The following is a 25,998-nucleotide window of genomic DNA, read 5'->3' as shown; positions in this document are numbered from 1 at the left end:
TCTCGGTACCTTAGGCCAATGCCCACACAAGTCACACTCTAACTAACACCATTTATATGTCATACATTCAGTTACATATTGTTCATTTTTGCAATATACAAAACTAAAATCTCGTGCTCTCATAAGTACTATATTTCATATTGCAATACTTGCAAATACGAACACAAGCAAAGTCGTCTATGTGCAAATCACATAGTGCCACACTTACACTACTGACAAAACAACACTCCTTTCACCAGTAATACTAAAAAGAAAAACATGCATAATCATATACATCATACCATGAATACATGTTCATGTACCCATGCATTCTAACACAAACCAGGTCTATCATTAGACCACCAAATATAATTTCTTGCAATAAAAGAATATCATAAACATAAGCCTCTCAAGCTGTTCTCAAGGTGATTCACTTGAATCTCATGCTTAACCCAAACTCGAGCCTAAGATAGGAGAAATTTGTATTTTATTACTCATAAGTCAACTCTCTTAGTCACAGGCACTCTTTAAAAGAGTCAATTCTTAACAATATGAGCCGTCTCTTCTAAGAGTCAACTCACCCCCAAGCTATGATGCATGACAGAACTATGTGTGTAGTCATGTGTTCAGAACAAGGTATAAAATGGATGGGAAAGGTTAAGAAGAGTCGAAGCTCTTCTTCTTTTTTTAGGTTAGGAAAAAAGAAGAGAATAGGAAGAAACTTAGGAAAGTTATGCAACTTCAGTATTTCTTTGCTTTTGAATTATTATATGCTTTGTTGTTTCTAGTTTCTTTTGTGGATATGTTGGTTTTTTATTCGTTCATTATCTAGGCGTATCCTTTATTTATGAAGCTTTATCCGGTTCTTGTAAGGTGGGTCTTTGGATTTAAATTCTTGTATGATATGTTGCTTCTGACTTCGTTTGTGAATCTTTCCGTGTTTTGTTTGTTAGTTGGTTTGTTGAATCTTTTCTTTATGAAGTTTTAGTAAGGTAGCTTTTGTGGTTTAGTATTGTATATGTGTATTTTGCTTAAGTGAATTAACCATTAAATGTTTTTGGCAATGTTGTCAATATCAGTGCATATCGGCCGATACGTTACGTACCTCCAAAAAATTGATATAATACTTACCTAAATAAGTTATTTTTTAATAAAATATAAAAAAATAGCTTAAATTTATTTTTTTAGTATTGTTTTAATGGATTTAACATGTGTCAAAACATAATATTTTTTAATTGTTTTTTGGCTAATTCAAAACGATTCACTTGAAAATCGATATCGGCCGATTCAGAGCAGGCATGTAGAGTTAAGCTATGCACCAAGTTAATCGATATCGGCCGATTTTAATGGATTGGCTCATTCTTGTGGCGAGCACTTATAATTAGCCCGAGTTGAACGAGCTGAGTTCAAGTCAGCTTGTTTATAGAAAAAATACACTGCTTTCTTGCTAAAAAAATAAGATTACAAAATAATGCATGTAAAATATATCTATATTATATTTATTATTACCTAACAAGTTTATACAAGCCGAGTATCTACTGTTCATATTCAGCTTGCCAAGCCTACTTTACGAGCCGAACATGAGCCAAGCCACGAGCGGCTCGGCTTGTTTCCAGCCCAAAATTCAGGTATAAGTTACTAGATCAAATAATATGAGTCGGATCAAGTTCAAATCCAGGTCAAAACTCCGACCCACCCATTCAAGAAACAGGAGGAAGCAGAAAAAATGAATTTACAAAAACACGCTCAACCCTTGACATATTTACAGAAGCCCGCCCAACCTTTTGAGAAATTAGGGTTTTCATTTTGAGCCCTTTCTTCTCCGTTGGGGAGCTTCCCGGATGAGTGTTTTGCTCTGTAAATTGGGGTTAGGGTTTCTTCGGCTTCTTTCTTTTTCCCGGAATAAGTTGGGGATTTGTTGTTCCCCTTTCCGTGAACTCGGTTGCCTCTTTGCCTGAAGGTTTTCCTCTCCGGAATCCCTACCCAAACGTCGGAATTTTGGTTCCTGGAAAACTCTTTAAGTACAGATATTCACGAGACTTGTTTCTGTTTGATAGAATTTTCTTGGGGTTTTGGTATTTCCCTTCCCGTTCTTGTGGATTTTCTGTTCTTGTCAGCGATGAATCTGATACGAGATTACCAAGAAGAAAACAGCGAGGGATCGAGCCCGGAACGGCGACCGGATTCCGGATCGGCGCCGTCCTCGCCGGATTCTTCGCCGCTGAGATTGTCGTTACCCTCGAAGAGCTGCGCTCCTCGAGTAGACGACGCCGTGGTTGCTCTGGGAGTCGCCGATCCGAACCTCTCCCGCGATTTCCAGAAACCCATCGATCCCGTTCAGCATGCGGTTTCCTTCAATCCGACCTTCGATCAACTATGGGCGCCCATCTACGGCCCCTCGCATCCCTACGCCAAGGATGGAGTTGCAGAGGGGATGAGAAACCACAAATTAGGGTTCGTCGAAGACGCAGCGATCGAGCCGTTTCTCTTTGATGAGCAGTACAACACGTTCCACAAGTATGGCTATGCAGCAGACCCTTCCGGGTATGTGGGCAACAATTACATTGGTGATCTGGATGCATTGCAGAAGAACAGTGGGTTGTCGGTTTACAACATCCCGAAGCACGAGCAGAAGAAGAGGAGGAAAACGGAGTCGCAGAAGGACGGCGACGACGGCGAGAAGGAAGATTTGGATCCTGAGGCCGACAACCCGGAGACTCAAGAATGGCTGTTGAAGAATCGGAAGAGCCCGTGGGCCGGGAAGAAAGAAGGGGTGCAGACAGAACTAACGGAGGAGCAGAAGAAATACGCGGAGGAGTACGCGGAGAAGAAGGCGGCGGCGGAGAGGGAGAAGAGTGGGGTCACAGAATTCACAGAAAAGAGTACCTTTCATGGGAAGGAAGAGAGGGATTATCAGGGGCGGTCTTGGATCCTTCCTCCCAAGGATGCAAAGGCGACGAATGATCATTGCTACATTCCGAAGAGATGGGTGCACACTTGGAGTGGGCACACCAAGGGTGTCTCTGCTATCAGATTCTTCCCCAAACACGGGCACCTTCTTCTTTCAGCTGGTATGGATACAAAGGTGAAGATTTGGGACGTCTTCAACTCTGGTAAATGCATGAGAACTTACATGGGTCACGCGAAGGCTGTTCGCGATATTGCTTTCTCAAACGATGGCACGAAATTTCTGAGTGCTGGCTATGACAAGAACATCAAGTATTGGGATACCGAGACCGGAAAGGTGATCTCCACCTTCTCTACAGGTAAAATTCCGTATGTGGTTAAGCTCAATCCCGATGAAGACAAGCAGAATGTGCTTCTTGCAGGAATGAGTGATAAAAAGATTGTTCAGTGGGATATGAATAGCGGAGAGATCACTCAAGAGTATGATCAGCACCTTGGAGCGGTTAACACGATTACATTTGTTGACAATAATAGAAGATTTGTTACTTCTAGTGATGACAAATCTCTTAGAGTATGGGAATTTGGAATTCCAGTTGTTATAAAGTATATCAGTGAACCTCATATGCATTCAATGCCATCCATCTCACTTCATCCAAATGGGAACTGGCTTGCTGCTCAGAGCCTGGATAATCAGATTTTGATATATAGTACAAGAGAGAGGTTTCAACTGAACAAGAAGAAGAGGTTTGCTGGGCATATTGTTGCTGGGTATGCTTGTCAAGTGAATTTCTCACCTGATGGACGGTTTGTTATGTCTGGGGATGGAGAAGGAAAATGCTGGTTTTGGGATTGGAAGAGTTGCAAGGTTTTCCGAACTCTGAAGTGTCACGAGGGCGTTTGCATTGGTTGTGAGTGGCATCCATTGGAGCAAAGCAAAGTTGCTACTTGTGGCTGGGATGGAATGATCAAGTACTGGTATGATACCGTCATTTTATGTTCATTGTCAACTCTAAAGTAGGAGATTATTGTTTTTGGTATGGTAGTACAAAGTCGAATATTTCTAAATTCCATCTATGTTTGCAATGCAAATTGTGAATTCCCTTTTATATTCCTTTTTATATTGTTCAGTGGGATATAAATTCCATCTTAGGCGGATCTTTGTCTTGTGGAGTTAAGACATTTTTCTTCTTGACAATTGATGTTAAGAAATTGGGTTGGATTCTTCTCCCAGTTTATTCTCTGTAATTGCTTTATTGATTTGATTGATGAACTTGTATTTTTAGCTTCTTCCTCTCTTTTTTTGGTTTATATGAATTTTTTCCATCGCAAATTATAAGAAGGTGCTGGGGAGCTAATCATCACTAACCATCCATTGAGTGATACACTTCTAGCCATGATATCTTTAATATGGAAATGTGGAGATTATGGCTTTCATTAACCCCTTTTTTGGGTAGTGAGATCATGAAATACTGCAAATAGGATTAGAAGGATCTCTGCTATGGGTGTCTAACTGAAGTTTTAATATACAGGTAGAGGAAGCAGAAGTACTCCATTGTAAAATGAATGTGATAGAAATGTTTTTAAGTAATCTGAGAAGAACTTATCACTTGGTAAAATGTCACCAGTTTAGTATATAGATGATGCCTCCTTTATTCTAAACACATCATCATTTAGAGTTTGATCCTCTTGCTTTTTTTATTAGCGAGAATTCGACTTGAGGACTGTTGCAATCTTTTTGGATTTTGACTTGCACTGCATAATTGTACATCACATCTTTAGTTAAAACTACCTTCTGGCCCGTGAACTGCTACGCATGAAAAGTGCAGATTATATCAACGTTGGCATGTTTTTTCTTTTCCTTTGTTGTGAAAACCCACATGCCATCTTGGTGGCGTTGGAGTTACATTTATATTGTGTATCTCAGTATGGCATCTTTGATGTATTTTTTCATGTTTCCCTTTCTACTTATTTGCATGCTTGAAAATTCTATTATTTCTAGATGTGGTACTTCTTTGTTGATTATTAGTAACTTCTTCTTTTCTGTGTATTCAGGGACTAATTTTAGGCTGGTGGCTTAGCTCAAGGTCTTCATCATATTTTCTATTTTTCAGAGAAAAGGATATGTGTGTGGCTATGTCTGATGGTGAAAAGCTGGAACAAGTTGCTTCATACGTGTAAGCAACCCTACATCTAGTCTATTTTCTTTGTTTATTTTCAGCTTTCATTTCTTCTGTGAAGTATTATTTTTGATATATTCTATTACAGTTGACTAATGAATATGGTTACTCACAAATCAAAAATATTAAATACTAAATGGTAGTTTGTTATAGTGGGCGGGTAAGCTACTTATTAATTCTGAGTAAGTTGCATATTGAATTGTGAGCACAGTAAGAGTTGTCATTTACTTTGCTTATCAAGATATTTATGCTTTCCATGGTTTCCACTTATTCCCTGTCTTCTTTATGGACTGATAACTGTGAATGGTTTTGTAATCAGTTTTAAGTGGCATAATCTTGATTTACAAGTTGTGTGATTCTATTCCCCCAGTATTGGAAACATGAATATCCAGATAAGTATATTTATGTCCTCTATAATTTTGTCTTCAGCGATCTCAGCCACTTCCTACATTTTGGAGATAAAATATTAAACTAGGCTACACAGCTGCTAATTTTTTATACAAGCTGGGGGATAGCCCTTGTGGATTCGTACCAAGACCCTTTGGTTATGATAGAGTGACCTAACTATCTAGCTATTGTTAAGAGGTGAGCTTCAGGTTTACCTGCGCAAGGAGGAAAACGAGTGAAAGAGAAAGAGAGCTGCAGAAGGTCACGGCTGAATCTAGCATGCATGACTGATCTATTCAAAGCATACGTATATAAGAGATTACAAAGATTAGGGTACAGAAATACCCTTTAATGAATATTTAAAATTACAACATAACACAACTCTTATATGGATACGGGTCTGGATTGGATCCAGACCCATAAACGATTCTTTTCACCCTCCCTCAAGTTGTGCATGATCTTGGATCATGAACAACTTGCCTTTTAACATCCAAAACCTGTCCTTTGTTAATCCTTTTGTGAATATATCTGCAACTTGTTCTTCTGTTCCGACAAAATTGGGCTCAATTTCTTTTTCCTCGACCTTTTGCCTTACAAAATGTTGATCTATCTCAATGTGTTTTGCTCGACTATGATAAATAGGATTGAAGGACATATTGATGGCACTTTGGTTGTCGCATAGTAAGAGTGATCGAGCAATCGATTCTCCTCTCTCTGAGGAGATGTCTTATCCATGTAGCCTCTGCAGTCGCGGAAGCCATCAATCTGTATTCGGCCTTTGTGCTCGATCTAGCTATGGCTTTCTGCTTTCTACTGCTCCAAGAGACCAGGTTTGACCCAAGAAAACTACAATAACCAGATACCGATCGGCGTTCATCTGGATCCCCTGCCCAATCAGCGTCAACATAAACAATGATCTCATGTGCGCCTTGATTCAACCCACTTTTTCTGTACACAAGTCCATCGTCGACAATGCCTTTTAGATATCTTAGTATTCTCTTAACTGCCTCCATATGTGATGTACGAGGTTCATGCATAAATTGAGATACCTGATTGACAGAATACACTATATCGAGTCTAGTGAATGTTAGGTATTGTAACATACCTACTATGTTGCGGTATCTAGTAGGATCTTCATATAAGTCTCCCTCTTTAAAGCTCAGTTTCTGATGTATGACACTTGGGGTTGCCAAGGGTTTGCAATTCATCATACCCGCTCTACTGAGAATATCCATTGTGTACTTGTATTGAGTGAGAGTAAGTGTATTGCATGTCTTGTCGACCTCCACCCCAAGGAAATATCGTAGATCTCCGAGATCCTTCATTTTAAATCTCTGATTCAACAATTTCTTTACTTCCTCAATATGAGTTTCGTAGTTACCTGTAATGATGATGTCATCTATATATATATATCAATAGGAGTGTGGTCACACTCTGCTTCTTGTAGATGAATAATGAATGATCAAGAAGAGACCTAGAGAAGCCATGTCTCTGTATTTCAAGCGAAAAACTCTCGAATTAAGAACGAGATGCCTGTTTCAAACCATATATCGCTCGTTTCAATTTACACGTATTGATCAGTATCTTGTTCTGTATATCTTGCGGGCTGCTCTATATAAACTTCCTCATTGAGATCTCCATGCAGAAAGGCATTTTTAACATCTAGCTGACTTAATATCCATCCATGTTTAACAGTTAGACCCATCACAATTCGAATGGTCCCCATTTTCACCATAGGACTAAAAGTTTCATCAAAATCCTGCCCTTGCTCTTGTGTGAATCCTTTGACAACAAGTCTAGCTTTGTACCTTTCAATACTCCCATCAGGTTTATATTTAATCTTGTACACCCATTTTGATCCGACTACATTTCTATTTGGTGGTCTGGAAACAACCTCCCAAGTACCACATTCATGTAGAACTTCAATTTCTTCATTCATCGCTTCAATCCACTTCTTTGAGTTGGCAGCTTGATAAAAGGTGAAAGGTTCATCTTCTTTGGTTATGGCTGTAAAAAACAATTGAAAATCCAGTGAAATTTTTTTGTAGTTGACCCATTTGTCAAGTGGGTGTCGAGCCCGAGTAGACCTCCTGACAGGCAACATCTTTGAGGAAGTAGGAAGCATATTAAGGTCCGGACAGGGAGTAGAGACAGGTGGAAGTTCCTTTTCACGTCAAGTGTAGACGATGCCTTTATACCTTCTTGTTTCCAAGGGTTGACCATCAACCTCTTCTGATTGTGATGAATCTTCTGACTCCTCACATGCTTCCTTCTGACTTCAATTCGAAGGGCATTCAGTATTAATGGTGGAGAAGAGTTCGGAGCTTAGCCATGGATAATATACCTCAACATTGGATCCTGAGCCAGAAAAGTTAGTTGGTTGATTATCAAAGTTCATCTCATTAAAAATAACGTTTCTCGACACTTTGATGTGTTTACTCGAAGGATCATAACACCTGTACCCCTTATATTCATCCGCATACCCCACAAATCTACACTTCAAGGCTTTGTCTTGAAACTTATGCCTTAATGAGCTGTCAATGTGCACATAACAAACAGATCCAAAAACACGTAATTCATGGTAATCAGGATGAATGCCAAAAAGTGTAAAGTATGGTGATCTGTTTTCCAACAATGACATAGGCAGGCGGTTTATCGCATGCACTGTAGAGTGAAAAGCCTCTGTCCATAAAGTAATAGGGAGATTACTATCATGCATCATGCTCATTGCACTCTCAACAATATGTTGATGCTTCCTCTCAGCAATCCCATTTTGTTGAGGTGTGTGTGGGCAAGACACTATCCTCCTTATTCCATTATGCTGGAGAAATTCAATAAAATCACTAGAGGAGAACTCTCCCCCTCCATCACATTGAAAATGTAGAATGTTTTTAGAGAAATGGTTTTTGATAAAGGAATAGAACTTTCGAAATAATCCAAAGACTTCTGATTTATGCTTCATGAAGAATATCCAAGTGTAACGTGAATAGTTGTCAACAAAGATAAGGTAGTATCTACTTCCAGAACCAGAAGCAATTGGGGCAGGGCCCCAGACATCAGAACATATGGTCTCAAAAGGCCTTGAAGCTCTTTTATTGATTGAATGAAAGGTAAAACATGACTCTTACATAAATGACAATTCAGACATTTTATTTCATTTGTTTCTGAACCCAGACTAGACTTAGGAATCAAATTATTTGAGACAAGTTTTTCAATGAAATGATGACCACAATGACCCAATCGACTGTGCCAAAGGATTGGCTTATTACATTCAGAAATAACGAACACAGACTCAGATGAAACTAATGATAGATGCTGATAGAGTTTCAGGGATGAACAAGTGGAATGAACTGTGGAGGAGGGATACTCTTGAAAAATGTACATATTGCCTCGCCTTTTTCCCTCAGCGAATGTCTCCCTCGTGCGAAGATCCTTGACATAAACAGAAGAGAGAGTAAATTCAACTAAAGCATTAATATCATCAACAAGTTTTGAGACGGAAACAATATTTTTCTGAATATTTGGGGCATGAAGAACATTTGAAAGTTGAAGGGAAGACTTAGACATGGGTATAACAACATTTCCAATGTATGAGATGGAGTGGTGAGTCCCATCTCCTGTGACTGCTATTTCTACAAACATAAGGAATAAGGTTTAGGAGTTTACCCGCATCACCTGAAACGTGGGTTGCTGCCCCTGAGTCAACATACCAAGTGCCTTTATCATTTTGCTTCATATTCAGTGCTGCCAATAGTAACTCCTTTACTTCTCCCCAAGCCTTTGAATTTTCTGTGTCTTTCTTGGCTTCTAATTGCAAAGATTTTCCTTTATTTTGGGGATTGAACGAACAATTTTCTTTAATATGTCCCATTTTGTTACATAAAAAACAGGTAGGAATGGGCCTTTGACCTTGCTGATTGGAAGAAACATTGGGCGTTGGAAGTAGCCCACGACCCCCAAAACCAGGTCTTCCATGTCCACTCCTGCCTCGAAAAGCACCACATCCTCTTCCTCTGCCATACGCCAGCCCTATAGCAAGAACTTCTTGAGTCCCAGATTACACATGATTTTCTTCAGAAAACCCCTTCGGACTCATCTCATATTGTAACAATTTTGCACGTAGATCTTCAAACTTAGGAAGCTCTGGGAGACACAATAAGGACGTTGTTAGAACATGATAATCTGGCCCCAATCCGCTTAGAGTTTGCTTTACTTTATCTTTATCATTAACCACACATCCCACGATAGCCAGCTGATCCGTGATACTCTTCATTCTATTTAAGTATTCCATGATCGACATGGAATCTTTCCTCAACATCTAAAATTCTCGCTTAAGAAACACAACTCTAGCCTCAGATATTTGCGAATATGTCTGAAGTAACTTATATGTTTGGTCTCTCTTCATCCATGCGATGTAATCTGAATTTTTGAGAAGCACGGTAGAAGATGCCCCTTTATCATCTTCCTTTTCCTGCGAGATAAACTCTGGAGGGGTTGGAATTGACCCATCCAGATGTTCAGAGAGATCTTGACTCCTTATAAAAGGGACAATCTCTCTTTTTCAAGTCAAGAAATTGCTATTGTTTAACTTCTCAGAGACGAGTTGACTAAGAAGATTAGAAGAAAGAGGCGTTTGTGAGAATGAGGGAAACACAAGAGATTGGTAATAAAGGAAAAGGAGAATTTCTGGACCAGATTCAGTCGATTGATAAAAAATCAATCACTTTTAATATTTTGCCTGTTTTTTTTTGCAGAGTTTAACTAGGAAAATTATATCCTGTCGTGGCCAGCGAACATAAGAGGTCTGATGCTGTCAACGATGAATCGGTTTCAGATTGATAAAAAATCCCTTGTTGAATGAATATAACTAGTCTTCAACAAATCCTGTAATCTCGAACAGTAAGAATGATATAGATAACACAGAAAAATTTCAAGTAAACCAGATTGGCAGCAGATCGTTGATCCCTTTAAAAGAGCAAAGGCAACAGGAGAAGAAGATGGGAGTCGATATTTCGGCGTGGAGAGAGACGTTCTTGATTTTAGAGAAAGTAGTTTCAGAAATTGGCGATTAAAGGAACAGGAATACGCTGATTAACAAACACACAAAAAAACACTTTATAGGTTGAAACACAGATTTAAAGACGTCTCTGATATAAATTCAGAAGAGACGCAGGTATAAGTTCAGAAAAGAACACAGATTTAAAAGGACGCTGATTTAAGAAAAAGGAGGAACAAACGTAGATTGATTGGAGGTCTGGGTTTAGAAAAAAAGGAACGCAGATTGATTCTGGGTTTAGAAAAAAAAATGCAGATTGAAGAAGACACAGTTTTGGATTTAGAGAGGGATTTAGAGAAGACGCAGATTAGATATATTGAACTCACAGATTTCTCGGCTTGGAACTTAAGATCTCTTTGGACAGTCCTTTTGGAGAAGCAATCCCAGGCCCAGCTTTCTACTGCTCTGATACCATGTTAAGAGGTGAACTCTAGGTTTACCTGCACAAGGAGGAAAACGAGTGAAAGAGAAAGAGAGCTGCAGGTCACGGCTGAATCTAGCATGCATGACTGATCTATTCAAAGCATACGTATATAAGAGATTACAAAGATTAGGGTACAGAAATACCCTTTAATGAATATTTAAAATTACAACATAACACAACTCTTATATGGATACGGGTCTGGATTGGATCCAGATCCATAAATGATTCTTTTCAGCTATCTCATTTGAACCCTGCTAATTTTCATCCTATCAGATCACTTCATTCTCAAAGGCTTAATTTGAGTGCTTCGCTTCTGGATTTGAACTCATACCTTCCAGGTTAGATCAGAGTGTATTACACTATTGGTGCTGATTTGTGCTGATCTTTGGATCTTTGTAGTTATCTAGACTGAATAACTTGAATTGGAACTGCTTCAGTCAATTTGAAACTTCAAGCAGTATCATTCACCATTGTTCCTGAACTTGATGAACAACTTGACAACAGGTTCTTTTTTTTGTGATTTAGATCCCCTTAATCAAGCAACTTGACGAGGAATTTTTTCAAGTCAATACTGAGCTGCTGCAGTTTATTGTGGGATCTGATTATCATATTGCCTGTTAGAGCTCCAAGTCGGCCTCCTAATATCAGTGATTTTGGTGAGGCTGGACTTTGAAAAAATACTTTGTTTCAGATAAGGTGAAAGTATGGTCCTTCTGGTTGCATTCTGCACCCCGGTTTTGCAAAGGAGCAGTATATTTAATTTCAGATTCATTAGATTAGAGATTGCTAACTTTATTAGTAAGTCATGGATTATATTGTATTTCTTTTGTATTGCAAGTTTATGTTATCCTCAGGTTTTCATTGGCAAAAATAAATAAATGGAAAACTTAGGATAAAAATATGTAAAAAGGAACAAATTTTGAATAGCAGACAAAAACATAAATATTGCGATAAAACCATGATATTTCATTAAAATGATAATATCACAATATTCTAAAAATAATGTGATATTTTGGCGGTTTAAGACAGGGATCTAAATATGACAAATTTCCCAATATTTATCAGTATGATTATAACTGATCAAACACTATATCGGAGCCCTATGTAAGAAATCTATAAAAGTATGTATGATGCAAAGCACATATCACTATCAAGAAAAAGGTTGCACAGTTTGGGTCTCATGCCTAATGCCATGATGGATGACACTGATTAGTGTTGACCTTGGTTGTGCTTCTGTGTTCTTGCTAACATTGTTGGTGGTGTGACACCCCAACATCATAACAACCCAGTGAACTCATTAGCTGCACTGTTAAGTTGCATAATCCAAATGGCCCCTAACTTTAAGCTTTGGTGACCATATTTTTGCCGTTTTTTGGAGTTTTGATTCTGGTCTAGTCAAATTTGCTAGAGCCTCGGTCTGCTAAGTTGCTACCCATATTATGTTGTTACTGGGAGACATCCTAAGCTTGCTAGAAGATCTTGTACGTGTAGACAATATCAATTGATGAACAAAACTATAATGCTCTAGAGACTGATTTTCTAGACTGGAGACGGTTACTGGTTTGGATTTTCATTCCTTACTCTGAAAGTTTGTATGCCATCTTGGTGCAAAGTAGGTCAGATTTTGTTTGTTTCATGGATAATTTTGTGAAATTTTGTTGGTTAAGCGGTATGATTTTATCGATTGGATCGTGGCAACAGTTGTTTTTAACCATAGCGTTTTCCATGTACTTGAAGTGGCCAAACTATTCTTGGTTGCAACCTTGTCCTGGTTCAGTTAGACTGTGTGTTTTGATAATGCTTTTCAAGAATTGTATTGACCTATGTCCATTCCTTTTAATTTTTCAGTTTCGGTTGAAATGAAGGTGAAATTGGACAAGTCGATCTTGTGCTGTTGTTCATCCTCATTAGATTCAAGACTCTGTTGGGGAAAAATGAAAAGGTGATTTTCTCAGTGGAAGAAGATGGTCAAAGCTGTATATTATCCTAGATTTTTGTTTAACATCTTTTTAACATGTCACTATGAAGGTTCATTATGAACACTTGTAGCAAGTTTGGTTTGTGGAGTTGAAACTTGAAAGCCCACTCTGTGGGTTGGAAAATTCTGACCACCGAATCTCCATCCAAAATTAAAAAGTATTCTGATCAACATGATTCAGCGTGCTTCAAAAGTACCGCTAAAGGTAAAAAAATGTTTCCTTTAGGCTTCAAAAGCGCCACTAAAGCTTTTAGTGATGCCTTTTGGTGCGCGTGAGTTCACTGACATCTCGCCAGGTGAGTGCTCTCGTTGGTAGTACTTTGGGGAATTTGGTGAGAGGAACATGACACATTTTGAATATAGGTCTCAAAGAGAACTCTAACGTGAGTTGATGGCTGGACTCCCAAATTGGGAGTCATTTTTTGTTGGATCTGTGTTCAAATCTGGATAAAGTTTAATCAGCCTATAATTTTTACATGGTTTTTTCAATCTATTTATTTGGGAACCAATGATATCACATATAATTGGTATTCGGGTTTTCTATCTACTCCGTTGGATTTATTTTAGATTTGCACTCGAATTCTTACTGCTTGGAACAATTCAGGTTTGCATTCAAATCAACCATGATTCAGCCCATATCCCATCCGTCAGAAGCATTGTATCCATCCAACCACCTCTTGTAATAGTGAGATGTACGTGCGCCTTCAATCGAACATGGATTTTGATTCAGTATATTTGGTCCAAGCATGGAATTTGAGAGTTGGGATTTCTCGTTGGGAGCAACTTTTGCAACAAATTAAATTTTGAGATCTTAAGAAAAAGAGAATTGCTCTTAATTTCAAACATGGGCCTCACGTTTCTGAAATTCCAAATACGGTTTCTGTTTTTTCTTGAAAACTGCCAAACAGGGCCTACATTGATAGCCGACATTAGCAAAATGTCACCCAGCGTTTACAACCACAAACTCCACTCTGTGGGTCCCACTTGCACAGATGCGGGGTTTGTGGTTGTAAACGCTGGGTGACATTTTGCTAATATCACTCAGGGTTTGACAGGATCCGCTCCCGCCTACATTTGTTATTGTCCTTCAACTCACGTTAAATCACAAGTCAATTTTTTTTTTCTTTTTTCAACCGAGAAAGCTCGGGTTAGGCAGACCCAGAACCGGACCTGTAAAGAGGTCAATGAGGCTTGGGCCTCAGGGACCCTGGGCCCAAAAAAAATTTAGGGGGCCATTTTTAAGGCCCGAGCTCCCCATTTGATATAATATAAATATTTAGAATATCATATTTGTTTAGTAAAAATATAAATCTTATCATTATTTGAATGATGATACTATCAGGTTGTGTCTTATTCTCTTGACTTTCTTGTTTCACTGTAATTTCTGATTTCTAATTTCTGTTAGTAGTTAATTTTTTTTAGTTAATTACTATTAATTATTGTTAGTTAATTTCTGTTAATTGATGTTATTTCTAGTTAAATCTAAAAATAATATAAATATTTGTATTAGTTAATCTATGTTAATTAATGTTGAACAACTTGATTAAACTGATTTGATAACTATTTTTGCCTCTAAAACAATCAGACAAGTATTGTTTAGGTGGTTTATATAAATATTTTATATATTTTTATTTAATATAATATAAATATTTGGAATATTATATTTGTTTAATGTGAATGCAAATTTTATTGTTATTTTGATTCTTTAAAAAAAAATCGAAAGCGCTGCCCCCAATTCCTACTATTAATAGGGAGCCCATTTTTTCCCTCCGCCTCAGGCCCCATAAAACACAGGTACGGCTCTGGGCAGACCCCTCTCGGTTATACAACCATACCATTAGGATTTGAACTTGCAACGTCCCAACACATGGTGACGACGTCGACGTGCACTAAGTGCCCATGCCAGATAAGTGGGCCAAGGATGAAGGATTCCGCAAGACTTGTTGGGTCGGTTCCAGTCTCGATCTGATCGGAACTCCCCAAGATTCGTATCCTGGTTCCAACAAAGCTTGGAAAACAAGGAAGTCAGGGTGTTCGCATCCCGCGTGGCCACGCACTCGGTTCGGTACAAAATTTGATGCCGCTCCGTCGCCAAGGATGAAGGATTCTGCATACGTGGATAACCATCCTCAAGGGACACGTGACGATTGTCCAATCGTACGGTTTGAATCGTGTAGTGCAAGCATCTCATCACGTGACGATGACGTCCTCATGACATGCCACGTGTCACCCTCTAAATTGTCTCTTCTAACTCCGACCGCTTTTGTTATGATCGAACGTCATTCCGTAGCAGGTGCAGGCGTCAACGGGTAAAGTTTGTATCGGGTATCCGATCCGATCCAATTCAAATATCCGGGTACGAGTTAAAAAAAATTCGACCCCAATATCATTCTGGATCACGGATTCACGCCAAAACCAGACACAAGAAATATGTGGATCGGATTAAAGTATTTCTTTCCAAACATCCAACCCGACCCGGCTTATAGGTGTGTTTCCTTAGGCAGTTTCTTGCGGGGGGAAGATGTATTGTAAATGCTTTTTAAATTATATCAGGTCAGTTTTGGCTTGCGTTTTCTGGTCCCAATACAACCTGAGCCCGAACCCGAACCCGAACCCGAAACTAGTTAGTTATTTGGGACTCTTTGGCGTACCATAACGGGTCATATACCCGGCCTGTTATTTAAGTTGGGCAGCAACATGGTGCAGATCGTCGTGTGCAGCATGCCGTGAGGTGTCAATCGAACATGCCATACCATCAATCCAAATCCAGACCCAAAAAGTATTTAGGAATGGTAGTGGATTGGGAGAAAAATGAAAATCCTTATGAACCTGCCCCATTTAGAGCAAGAATAGAGGACATGAAACAGAGATATGAAGGTGAAAATCAGCACCTATGCGAGTGAAAATCAAAATCCGTACCGGAATGAAGGCGCGGGTGGACTTACCCTTTCTCCTGCCCTGCCCCGACTCGCCCCTAATCCTCGTTAGTAAAACTGGTAATATATTTTTATTATTTTATAAAATAACATTTAAATCCTTTATATATATATATATATATTTTAGCCTTAAGTTTTCAACTCTAAAACGATCCCTTTCTCTCTTCTCTCTCAGGCGCGGGTGGACCTACCCTGTCCCAGACTCACTAGCTGTTAATATATTTTTATTATTTTATAAAATAACATTTAATCCTTTATATATATATTTTTAACCTTAAGTTTTCAACTCTAAAACGATCTCTCTCTCTCTCTCTCTCTCTCCTCTTCTTCTTCTTACGACTCTAATTTACCGGGAAAGACCCTAGCGGAGGAAGGCGGAACTAGACACTGGCTGGGTACTGCCGTTGGCATCATCACTTTCCTCTCTTCGGTCGATTTCTGTTCGAAATAGGTTGGTAGCGCAATTTTTTCATTTGAGCCCTGGTACAACAGCTATGTTTTTCTATTCTTAGCGTCCTTTTTTTTGTTTTTTTGGAATTAAGTCCAAATGATTGTTCTTCTCTGCTTTTGAAAATCAGGCCGATGAAAGTGAATCGGGAGATTTTGATTTGTTAATTCCTCTTGATTGAGGGCGTCTAGGCCCTCTAAATGCTGTTTTTCTTTCTTGGAAAAAACTTCAGTTTATGAAGAATTGTTTATTTCTTTCGCTTCTATAAACTGAGGGAACGATACTCCTCCCAGAACTAATCATTGTCGTCATCTTCGGTTTAGTTGTGCTGTTTACAACTAGATAAGAAAATTTTGGAGAAAAATCATGAAAAAGCAACATTTCATTAGTTGACAATGCTTTGGTGACATGATTAAGCAACGATCATCTGATTCTGTATATGGATCTATTCAAAATTGAGGTTGCTTTCTGCAAATTTTCATAATTATCTCCTCTTGAACCTAATCGTTCATGGTTTCTTTCTTGAATGAACAGTGATGATACTCTTAAGGACTTCAGTTCCTGGATTTTTCTTTATATGAAGCGCTGAGGATTTCAAAAAAAACATTGACATATATTTCCTTTCCATTTGTTTTTTTTTTTGACATTTTTTTATATTTCCTTTTTTTTTTGGCATTTTTCTTTATATGAAAGGGGATGAGGGAACCGGACCGGGTTTTTGAGATGGGCAGGAGTGAATATCCAAAGTTCTCAGGACTGGGGATGGAGGGCAAAATTTTGAGACGGGGTGAGGTCCCAGCACCCGCCCCAATCCCTAAAAGTATTCAATGGGAATTGTGGCCCGAAAGATGTGGCAATACAAAAATGCTAAAATCAAGTTTTTTAAGTTATCTCATCGAATTCGGGATTATGTCCGAACTCTAAATACTGATTGACTCAAATCAATACAATCCGAACATATTCTTATTAAGCGAATTCGAATGTGATCTGAATGCTAATGATCCTTATTGAAGATAATGCATCTAAATCGAATCAAGTATCCCCCTCAAACCCGATCCACTTTCACCCATATGAGATCTTTTGTTTTTTCTGTCCTAGGCAACCCCTAGGGGGGGATAGAGCTCATAGCTGCAAAAAGGGGATGAGGGCATTTTCGTCAAGCGGCACGCTTTGTTGTCCCCTAGCCTTAGGTCGGTGGGAGGACGCTTTCGTTATTTTTCACTTCTTTAGGGGTAAAATCGTGAATTTCACAAAAAACAAGGCGTGATTCCGTAAGCGTACCACCGCCTACCCAGCTTTTGGGTGCAACCGGAATGACAATATTAGATAGTACTTTTGGCAATATTCGCACGGATATCCCCGTAACGGTTCGTTACCGTTAAAGAGAACGGATACTCGGATCTGGGACGATTCGGCAATCGATTTATCTGCGGACGACAACCAGTTCGGATGTTATCCAAGATCTGACCCGAATTTGACTCCCATTAGTTGGATGTGAGGGATATCAGATTCTGATTACAGCTATTTGATCGGATTCTGATTACAGTTGGATGTGAGGGATCGGATTTAGGTCAGATGCATTCCCGGATCTTTCTTAATAGCATATGGTCCATCCTTGTTCATGTTTGGATACAGATGAAGTAAAACTTTACCTAACCAGGTTTCTATTAGCTCCTAACCAAATGCAAAAAGGGAGTACGGGTCTCATCATTTTGAGGGTCAGATTAGGATTTGGTTTTAAACATAAAAAGCCCAAAAATGAATCCAACCTAAATTAGATGGTTTAAAGGATCTGAGCAAATTTAACTCGTCTTGGTTTGATTCTAATTTGTAGATACAAATATGACTAAATGGAGTTGCTTAAATACCAAACGCGAACTTGTACAATCCACGTACCCTTACGTGGATCTGTGTCTACCCAAGCACCATGAATTCAATTAGCTGGATATCATCCAGGCCAAGAACCAGTAGAAACATCAGGATTTGAATACTGTTTTAAATCCAAATCTAATAAAAATGTAGAAAAAAAGTCCAAATAGGATAAGGATCCATCTCCAATTAGCCCATTTTACATGTCAATTTAGGCGAGGGGTAGTGCAAATGGATCAGATTTGGTTGGATTTCTGATTTGGAGAAAGATGCATCATTTTTATTATATGGATCCTAAAATACGTTCAGAGAGTGATTTCGTACTGGATTTGGACCCTTCTCTAATTCAAATAAATATTTTCATTGGATGTGTCTCAGATCCCAAATCAAATCTAATCCATTTTACATTCTACATTTAAAGCATATTTCCACCCTGTTTTTTCCCAGATCCAACCTTTCCGTATAAAATTTTGGTTTGGGATTCAAATATACTTTCAAATTCAGAGCTTGGACTTGGACTTACTGCTGAAATGTGGGTTTGGATTTGAATCAACCATGGTTTGGTCCATGATAGATCTGCTTGCTTCAGTAATTTAGATCGTAACCACTCATCTCCCCCCCCCCCCCCCCCCCCCCGAACGGAGCGGTTCGGACACGACCGTAATTCCGAAGAAGAGAAAGGCCAAAATTTTCATTCCCGCGAAAAAAGAAAACAGACCTTCACGACATGAGGCACGTGCGGATCCCGCCATGTCCGTTCACGACAAAAGGGCACTCCCAGGCGACACGCGTAAGACACGTGTCGGTAAGACGTACAGGGAAGCCATGCTCGGGCTGCGCGCCCACTGCCGACAGTCAATGTAGTTAAATCCGTCCAATGAAGTAGAAATAAAGAGTGCGGGTCCCACAACTATGCGAGAGGATAACTATAGGAAGGGCCAGTTAGCAGTAAGAGTGACCGCGGAGGAGCCTTACAGATGAATCCTCTCGTTATAGAGCTTAGTGGAGAGTCGGTGATGAATGTTTTGGGAATTGAAAATTAAGGGGATACAGGTGGCAAGGCAAAAACCACTGCCTTGACAATAAAATTTAACAGTAATATACATGTATCGCATCTGTGAAAAAAAGTGGGGGTAAGTATAAAACGGCGAAAGGACGAGAGGCTTCTGCTAGACGCTTGTACCATCTGGTAGAGAGTAGAGGCTCTCTCTCTGGGTTTTGGTAGGGTTTCTCTCTCTCTCTCTACTGTTGTGGAGTCGATTGGTTCGAGAGGAGGAGGGGATCTTGGGCCGTCCGATTGGCGGCGGCGATGGCTGAGAATCTTCAGAGAGAGAAGCTTGGGGGTAAGATGGCGACATGCGAGTGAGAGCAGTGTTAGAGCTGGAGATCTTGGCTGAGTTTAAGAGGTGAGGGTTTAGGTGGGGTAAAACTCGCGAGTAGTTAGGGGTTGAAGCTTCTGGTATGGATCGGACGGTGGGGATGATGGCTTGATATGTGAGGTAGGCCAATCGGACGGTTGTCCGATTTTATGGTATTTTGGCGTCGATTTTTTATTTTTTGACCGAGTCGATTTTTGCTTTTATTTGTTATACAGGCTCGGATGGACGTTTCTGTCTTTTCCGGTGAAATCGGGTCTCGATTTTGGTCTTTGAGTGCGTCTTTTGCGAAAATTCTCCTTTTTATGTGAAGATTTCTTAGGGAAAAAATGTGTGAATTTGGATTTTATTTATTTATTGCAGTCAGATTGGGAGTGTTGTTTTCCTGCATGTATGTGTTCTTTCTTCTTGTGGCGTCTTTCCGTTGTTCGATGCACTGTTCGTCTCAAAACATGTTGATGATGATTGGTGCCTGTGCATGCGTGCGTGTGTGTGTGTTGGTGCCTCATCAATCGACATGTGGGAAAGAATCAAGTTTGGTCCAATTGGGATTCGCTTCCTTGTTTTCTTTTTCATTTGCATGCATGTTCTTGTGTGTGTGTGTGTGTGTGTGTGTGTGGAAGAGTTTGTAAAGAAAAATGGATGGTTCTCAAGCTTGCTTTGAAACTTGCTTCTGTGCATGCTTGCTTGCTTGCTTTCTTTTTTATGAAGTAGGGCTTGTTTTCTTATGTGCATAAATGCTTTTGTACCTAAATTATATTTCGGCGGATGTATACGCATCGCTACGCATATGCCTTCCGGATCTTCAACGCCACTTGCCGCTAAGGCCTCCCCCGGATCCGGACTGATCGCCTCGGATTTTATCTGTATTTTGTGTCTATTTTTTGGCTTATGTGTTCTTTGTCTTGTTTGTCGGTTTCAAGTTTGCCTCTGGAAGTATATTCCTTTTCGTTTTTCTCCTTTTGAGGGCGTTTGCGAATCGTTTTGATAGGGAAATTTTCATTTATATAGACACTTGTTTGCCTGATATACCAAGAAAGAGTCCTCTTGAAGGAAAAGACATTTCTGGACCTCAAGTGGAGTCGAGCGACTTCAGGTGGAGAGTAACTCAGGTTAAGCTGTTAACCGTGAGTTGTGCATATTAAAATTTCTAAGCTGCTGTTCCTTTACAGACCAATGGTTAAAATATAAAGATGATATTTTATGTGGCCGAAGTTCGTTTATTTGACAGTTTAAGTAAAATTCGGTCATGAAATGTTTTTTCAGAAAACATGGGTCTAGCTCTTTCTGGAATACCAGGCGAAGGGTGGGGCTCTAATTGAATTTTTCTATTTTGATTGTTTAAGGGAAAGGTTTCATGGGGAAGGAGTTGCGATTTTCCATTTTTGGTTGAAGTAATTTTTCTTTTGTAAATGTGTGCTTTATTGGTGATGTTGATATTTTGATACCCACAAGATATTTTTTGGGTAGTGTTTTTTTGGCTTTGGAGTAAGGGTTTCTGTATTTTACATAGGTTTTTGCTTTATTTGCATGTTTTGGTCATGAGTCAAAGATTGTAATTTCTGATTTTTACTTCAATGGACGATCACTTGGGTTTCTTGACTTCTGAGTGAAGTTTTGCTATGTTTACCGAACCCAAGAAGGGGTCCAAGCAAGAAAAGTAAAAGAACAAATTTTGGACATGATTCTTTTTAGGCAGGATCAGGCTAGATGCCGTTCATGAACGGCAACCCAAACAACATGGTTGGATAGTTTACCTTTCATATGGATCCCCACAAATACTGTCCGAGTCATTCATCTCGTAGATGAACAGCATCTAAAGCACAAAAAATGAACGGCTAAGGGAGGTTGCTGTTCAAGTCTCTTGGATGAACGCGTCCAAAGCACCCTCTGACGACATTACTGTCTTTTTTCCCCTATCTTTATGCTGAGAAGTCACAAGTATTAAGTCCTTGTACTGTAGAATCCTATCAACCCTTCTTATTTTTTTTGGGTAAAAGTTAATGTTGGTCTTTTAGTCTGAAAATTTTGAAAATTTCTTTCTGTTACCTTAGCTTTGATGGTCATCTTCCGATTTGCTTTTGTTTTTTTCGTCTCTCTCTCTCTCTCTCTCTCTCTCAGTAGAGGCTTTCTTTTTTATTCCAGTGTGCTGGAGAAACTAAGACTAACGGCATCAAATTTGCAGGTGAAAACGGTGAATTGGCCGAGCCCGAGCTCGTCACAAGCCGATCACGAGCTGTCTTATTTTCTAAAAAAATTGTTCTTTAAGTGTTTTTTAATGCTTGATAATATATAAAATATATGTATAATACATATAATGCATGAAAAATATATGTATAAAACATATATAATATACATTTTATGAATATAATATATATAATATTTAAATTTATAATATGTAAAACAAGCCTATACGAACCGAGCCAAGCTGAGTTTGCGATGTTCATGCTCGGCTCGTTTACCTGAACGAGATGGCTCGTGGCTCGTCTCACCGAGCCGAATGGGGAGCTGCTCGTCTTGTTCCCCAGCCCTACTTGTAATTGTACTTCTAGGTTTTCCTTTTCTCATTTTTTAGATTAATTTTGGTCAATCTTTGCCTAGAATTATGCGCATCTTATTCCTTTCTATTAACCATGTCCTCATGGTTTTATAATAATCACAAAAGGAATCATGAAGTGAATACAAGTTGTTTATTGATTTTCAATGTCATACATTACATAAATTATATAATATTCAACATGCTTTACCCTTATTTTTTGTAGCTTTGGAAGGCATTACCAGCCAGACAAGCTCTCTGCTGAAAGCGCACTTTTTCTCCCCGCCGTATAAAGGCCGGAAAAGGATGAGTTCTGATACCGACTCCCGCGGCATGGTGTCTGTGGACTCAGGTCTTCAGAGGCCGGCAGGGTCTCTCTCTCTAGCGGGGCAACCGTGCATCTACTCGCTGACCCTGGACGAGTTCCAAAACCACATAGGCGAGCCCGGCAAGAACTTCGGGTCCATGAACATGGACGAGTTCATTTCCAATATCTGGACGGCCGAAGATAGCCACGACATGTCCGCTGCCGCAGCGGCGACGTGGGCTGGCCAGGGGCTGCTCTCCAGACAGCCCAGCTTGCCCAGGCAGGGCTCCTTCACCTTGCCTGATCCCCTTAGCAGGAAGACGGTAGAAGAGGTCTGGTCTGAAATTCATAAGGACCAGGACCAACATCAGCAGCAGCAACAGCAAGAACAATTGCAACACGGGCACAACAATGGCTGTGGTTCAGCTAATCCGCCTCATACCCGTCAACCCACCTTCGGCGAGATGACTCTTGAGGATTTCCTGATCAAAGCCGGGGTGGTCAGAGATGACGGGGTGGTCAGAGATGACGCCGCTGCATCGATGTTCAGGAATGAAGGGAATGCGGTAGGAGAGCCCGACTTTGGGCAGGTCCTTGGGTTGGGTTACGGTGATCGGAGTGCCGGAAATGGGGAATTGGGTGGTAATAGGATACCTCCGGTCAGTATTCCAGGGTTTCCGATGGCTATGGGGCAGCAGATGATGCAGCACCAACTGGGTGTCAATGATGCTGGGATGAGGAGGATGAGTAACAATGGGTGTTTGGGTGGGGCCGGGAATGGAGGCATTGCAGTGGGCGGATTCTCTAATGGGGGATTTGGGGCCGTGGGGTGTGGCTCGCCGGTGAGTCCGCGTTCATCGGACGGGATGTGTACAAGCCAGATTGACCCCGGGATGTCGCCGGTGCGATATGGGATGGCCGTGGGGATGAGGGGGAGGAAGAGGGCGTTGGATGGGCCGGTGGAGAAAGTGGTGGAGAGGAGGCAGAGAAGGATGATTAAGAACAGGGAGTCTGCTGCTAGATCTCGAGCAAGGAAGCAGGTGCCTTTTTGTCCTTTGAATTTTGTCACTGAAACTTCTATTCATTGCTTGTTAGATTCGTTTTTGCTGGTTGTTTTTGGGTGCCACTGTGAACCTCCCCCCTTCGTGGTTGTTTAATTTCATCCCTAATTTGTATTGCAATTCTGCTGCTCTGCGTGAATTTCTACCTAACCAATGCTACTCCTCTGGTTGAACAATCTTCCAGTTAAAAACAAGTCCTTAATCTTACTCGAGTTTGGTCTCCTTTTTTTTCTTGAAGTCCTTGCCATCACCTTGAAGCACTTCTGTGGCATTGCCTGTATCTGCTCCCGTCCTTTAGATGGTTTATAATTGGACTAGCCAAGTAGTCATTTGGGGAAAGTGTTATGCTGCTACACATTTGGTTTTTCATGATCATATACCGTCTGAGTTGGTTGATGTGTCAATCTTTTCTTGTTTCTGTTTTCTGATTGTCTTGGTTTTCACTTGTGGGTTGAAGACCAGCGGATAGGCCAAATACTGTTGCACAAACGAAAGATAACTCAGATAATCACCAACCATCCATAAAGGACCAAGACATTCTACTATATATAACATCGTGAAATGGGCCATGGATAGCCAGCTTTACGCTTCAGAAACCCTTTATGATTTCGGAGATATCTGTTACCATTAGTATTATGAGGATTTAGGTGGCGTGAAGTAGATGAATTGGGTCTTCTATCCTCCTTATCATTCTTATTGTCAACCGGAAGATTGGGTAGGTAGAATGACTTCTATCTGAGATGGCTCCTGGTCGTCTCCCGATTCGGAGTCCCTTGGACCTCATTTTTCCTGCCAGTCCTTGTCCATAAGTTCAAGTTGGTTTATTTTAGTAGCGCCATTGACCATAGTAGGGTCTATGAGCTATGAAAACGTTTAGGCAAGGCCTTTGGTCTAAAATCTCATTAGGTGAGGAAATGACATAACCCATGTTGACAGCCCTCAATGATTTACTGTCCATGTCATTGGTATAACTAATACAAGTTTTGTATTTGGTCCTGTAGATCTAGTATTGGTTAAGAGTTTGTGTTTCATGCACCAGGCTTACACTGTTGAGCTTGAAGCTGAACTCAATCAACTGAAGGAGGAGAACATGGGGCTCAAAAAATTTCAGGTGACACACTCTCTCTCTCTCAGGCTAATCTCCGTATAAGTAATTTTGGGAATTGGAACGAAAAAAACTCTGGTTAGAAAGGGATTTAGAGTTGTTGCATATAGAGGATTGCTGTTGATATGTGTCCTTTTGTGGTCATGGTGATGCAGGATGAAGAAAAGGAGAAGAGAAAAAAGAAGGTAACCTGTCTTATGCTTCTTCTTCTTTTTAATGATAGGTTGTAATTTGATATTGGGATAATTCCATTCCATTTTGGGACCCATCCTAATCCAAAAAAAAAGATCCTTTTTATCTGAAAAGACCCTTTTTATCCGAAAAGACATTTTGTGACCTGAAACTAATTTCATGGCTAAGATACGTGTGAAGTATCTTTTTTATGCTCGTTCCTTATGTTCTCGTACAGTAAGGACAGTGTAGTATGCTTATTGCAGTTAGATCAGGGTAAACGTGGTTTAGTCATAGTGACTTAGCGAGTGATTTCGGAACTTAGTGATGTTCCTGTTTGACAATTTCTTTTAAAATATTGGTCCTGAAACGTCTTTTCAGATAAATGAAATCGTTTTTTTTTTAATAAAACGCGAACAATGGGGCGTTGAGTGGATTTTTTATTTATTTATATCATGCTTGTGCCGTTATATTACGGTACTGAGTCGTATGATGTTGATGTTGTGTTCGTATGTCTTTTGCCAAACAGCTACTGGAGGCCCTGGCGCCAACGGCAGCAGCTGAAGAGCAGACACTCAGAAGGACCCGTACTGGGCCCTGGTGATTGTGAATTATGATGGCCGAGTCATTACAATATACTCAATAAAGTAATGCTTTTTCTTTTCTTACGTAAGATGCTCTCCGTAATTTGAGGCGTCTTAAGGTTTTTGTGTACATATACGTATAGACGCTGGTTTTTGTACAGGGGAGCAGTCTAGCCTTATAGATTATCTAAAGATTGAGCAATAAATACGATCAATCTCTCTCTCTCTCTCTCTGGGTGACGGGGTTCGTCTCTTTTTTTTCTTTTTTGGTCTTTTCTGCGTTTACGTTGGAATGTGGAACGGATGATGATGGTGAGAGGGTGGTGGTTGGGGGGTTCAGGCGCAGGCAGGCTGGCACTATCATGTGGGCCTGCATGGCGTTTATTGTATGATTATTCATTATTCTCTAGTCTCCGTCCGTCGGTCTCGTCAACATATTTTGATAGGTTTAGTGGGTGGTTGGGGAGCCATGTCGTCGGCGCAAATACTTGTAATCTTATCTGCAGCTCACACGTGAAACCTTGTCGCGTAGTGTGATCAATGATCAAGGGCATGGACATATCCATGGGATGCTTTCTTTTTATGCATCGGTGGGACAGAATTGTCCTTGTAAAACAAACGACTTTTTTGTTTTATTGGCAAGCTGGAGGAGTAACCACCGTGGAATTCGAACGTGGGACCGCCTGCGGCCTACTCG

At 40.0% G+C, this 25,998-nt stretch overlaps 2 protein-coding genes across 4 annotated transcripts; both read left to right on the top strand.

Annotated features, from left to right (window-relative positions):
* The first annotated feature begins 1,764 nt into the window (after window positions 1-1,764).
* On the top strand, window positions 1,765-13,079 carry LOC149838024 (uncharacterized). Its single transcript, XM_090006322.1, has 3 exons — window positions 1,765-3,861; window positions 4,939-5,060; window positions 12,779-13,079. Exons 1-2 carry the CDS (start codon window positions 2,099-2,101, stop codon window positions 4,943-4,945), a joined length of 1,770 nt encoding a protein of 589 aa, XP_089862448.1. The 5' UTR covers window positions 1,765-2,098; the 3' UTR covers window positions 4,946-5,060; window positions 12,779-13,079.
* A 6,315-nt stretch (window positions 13,080-19,394) lies between these two features.
* LOC149838023 (protein ABSCISIC ACID-INSENSITIVE 5-like) lies at window positions 19,395-25,459 on the top strand. Of its 3 annotated transcripts, XM_090007565.1 has the most exons (5): window positions 19,395-19,660; window positions 22,300-23,420; window positions 24,481-24,552; window positions 24,702-24,731; window positions 25,247-25,459. In XM_090007565.1, exons 2-5 carry the CDS (start codon window positions 22,380-22,382, stop codon window positions 25,319-25,321), a joined length of 1,218 nt encoding a protein of 405 aa, XP_089863691.1. In that variant the 5' UTR covers window positions 19,395-19,660; window positions 22,300-22,379; the 3' UTR covers window positions 25,322-25,459. The 3 variants fall into 3 exon arrangements, 2 of the variants coding, with proteins under 2 accessions (XP_089863691.1, XP_089863692.1); XR_016432156.1 differs by lacking the exon at window positions 25,247-25,459 and having other exon boundaries at window positions 24,443-24,552; window positions 24,702-24,775; XM_090007566.1 differs by lacking the exon at window positions 19,395-19,660 and having other exon boundaries at window positions 22,173-23,420.
* The last annotated feature ends 539 nt before the right edge of the window (window positions 25,460-25,998 follow it).

Source organism: Nuphar pumila, chromosome 5 (assembly GCF_984573655.1).
Source record: "Nuphar pumila chromosome 5, dmNupPumi1.hap1.1, whole genome shotgun sequence".
Taxonomy (NCBI): Eukaryota; Viridiplantae; Streptophyta; class Magnoliopsida; order Nymphaeales; family Nymphaeaceae; genus Nuphar; species Nuphar pumila.
The sequence above is the reverse complement of the archived record's forward strand: the minus strand, read 5'-3'. Positions and strand labels throughout refer to the sequence as shown.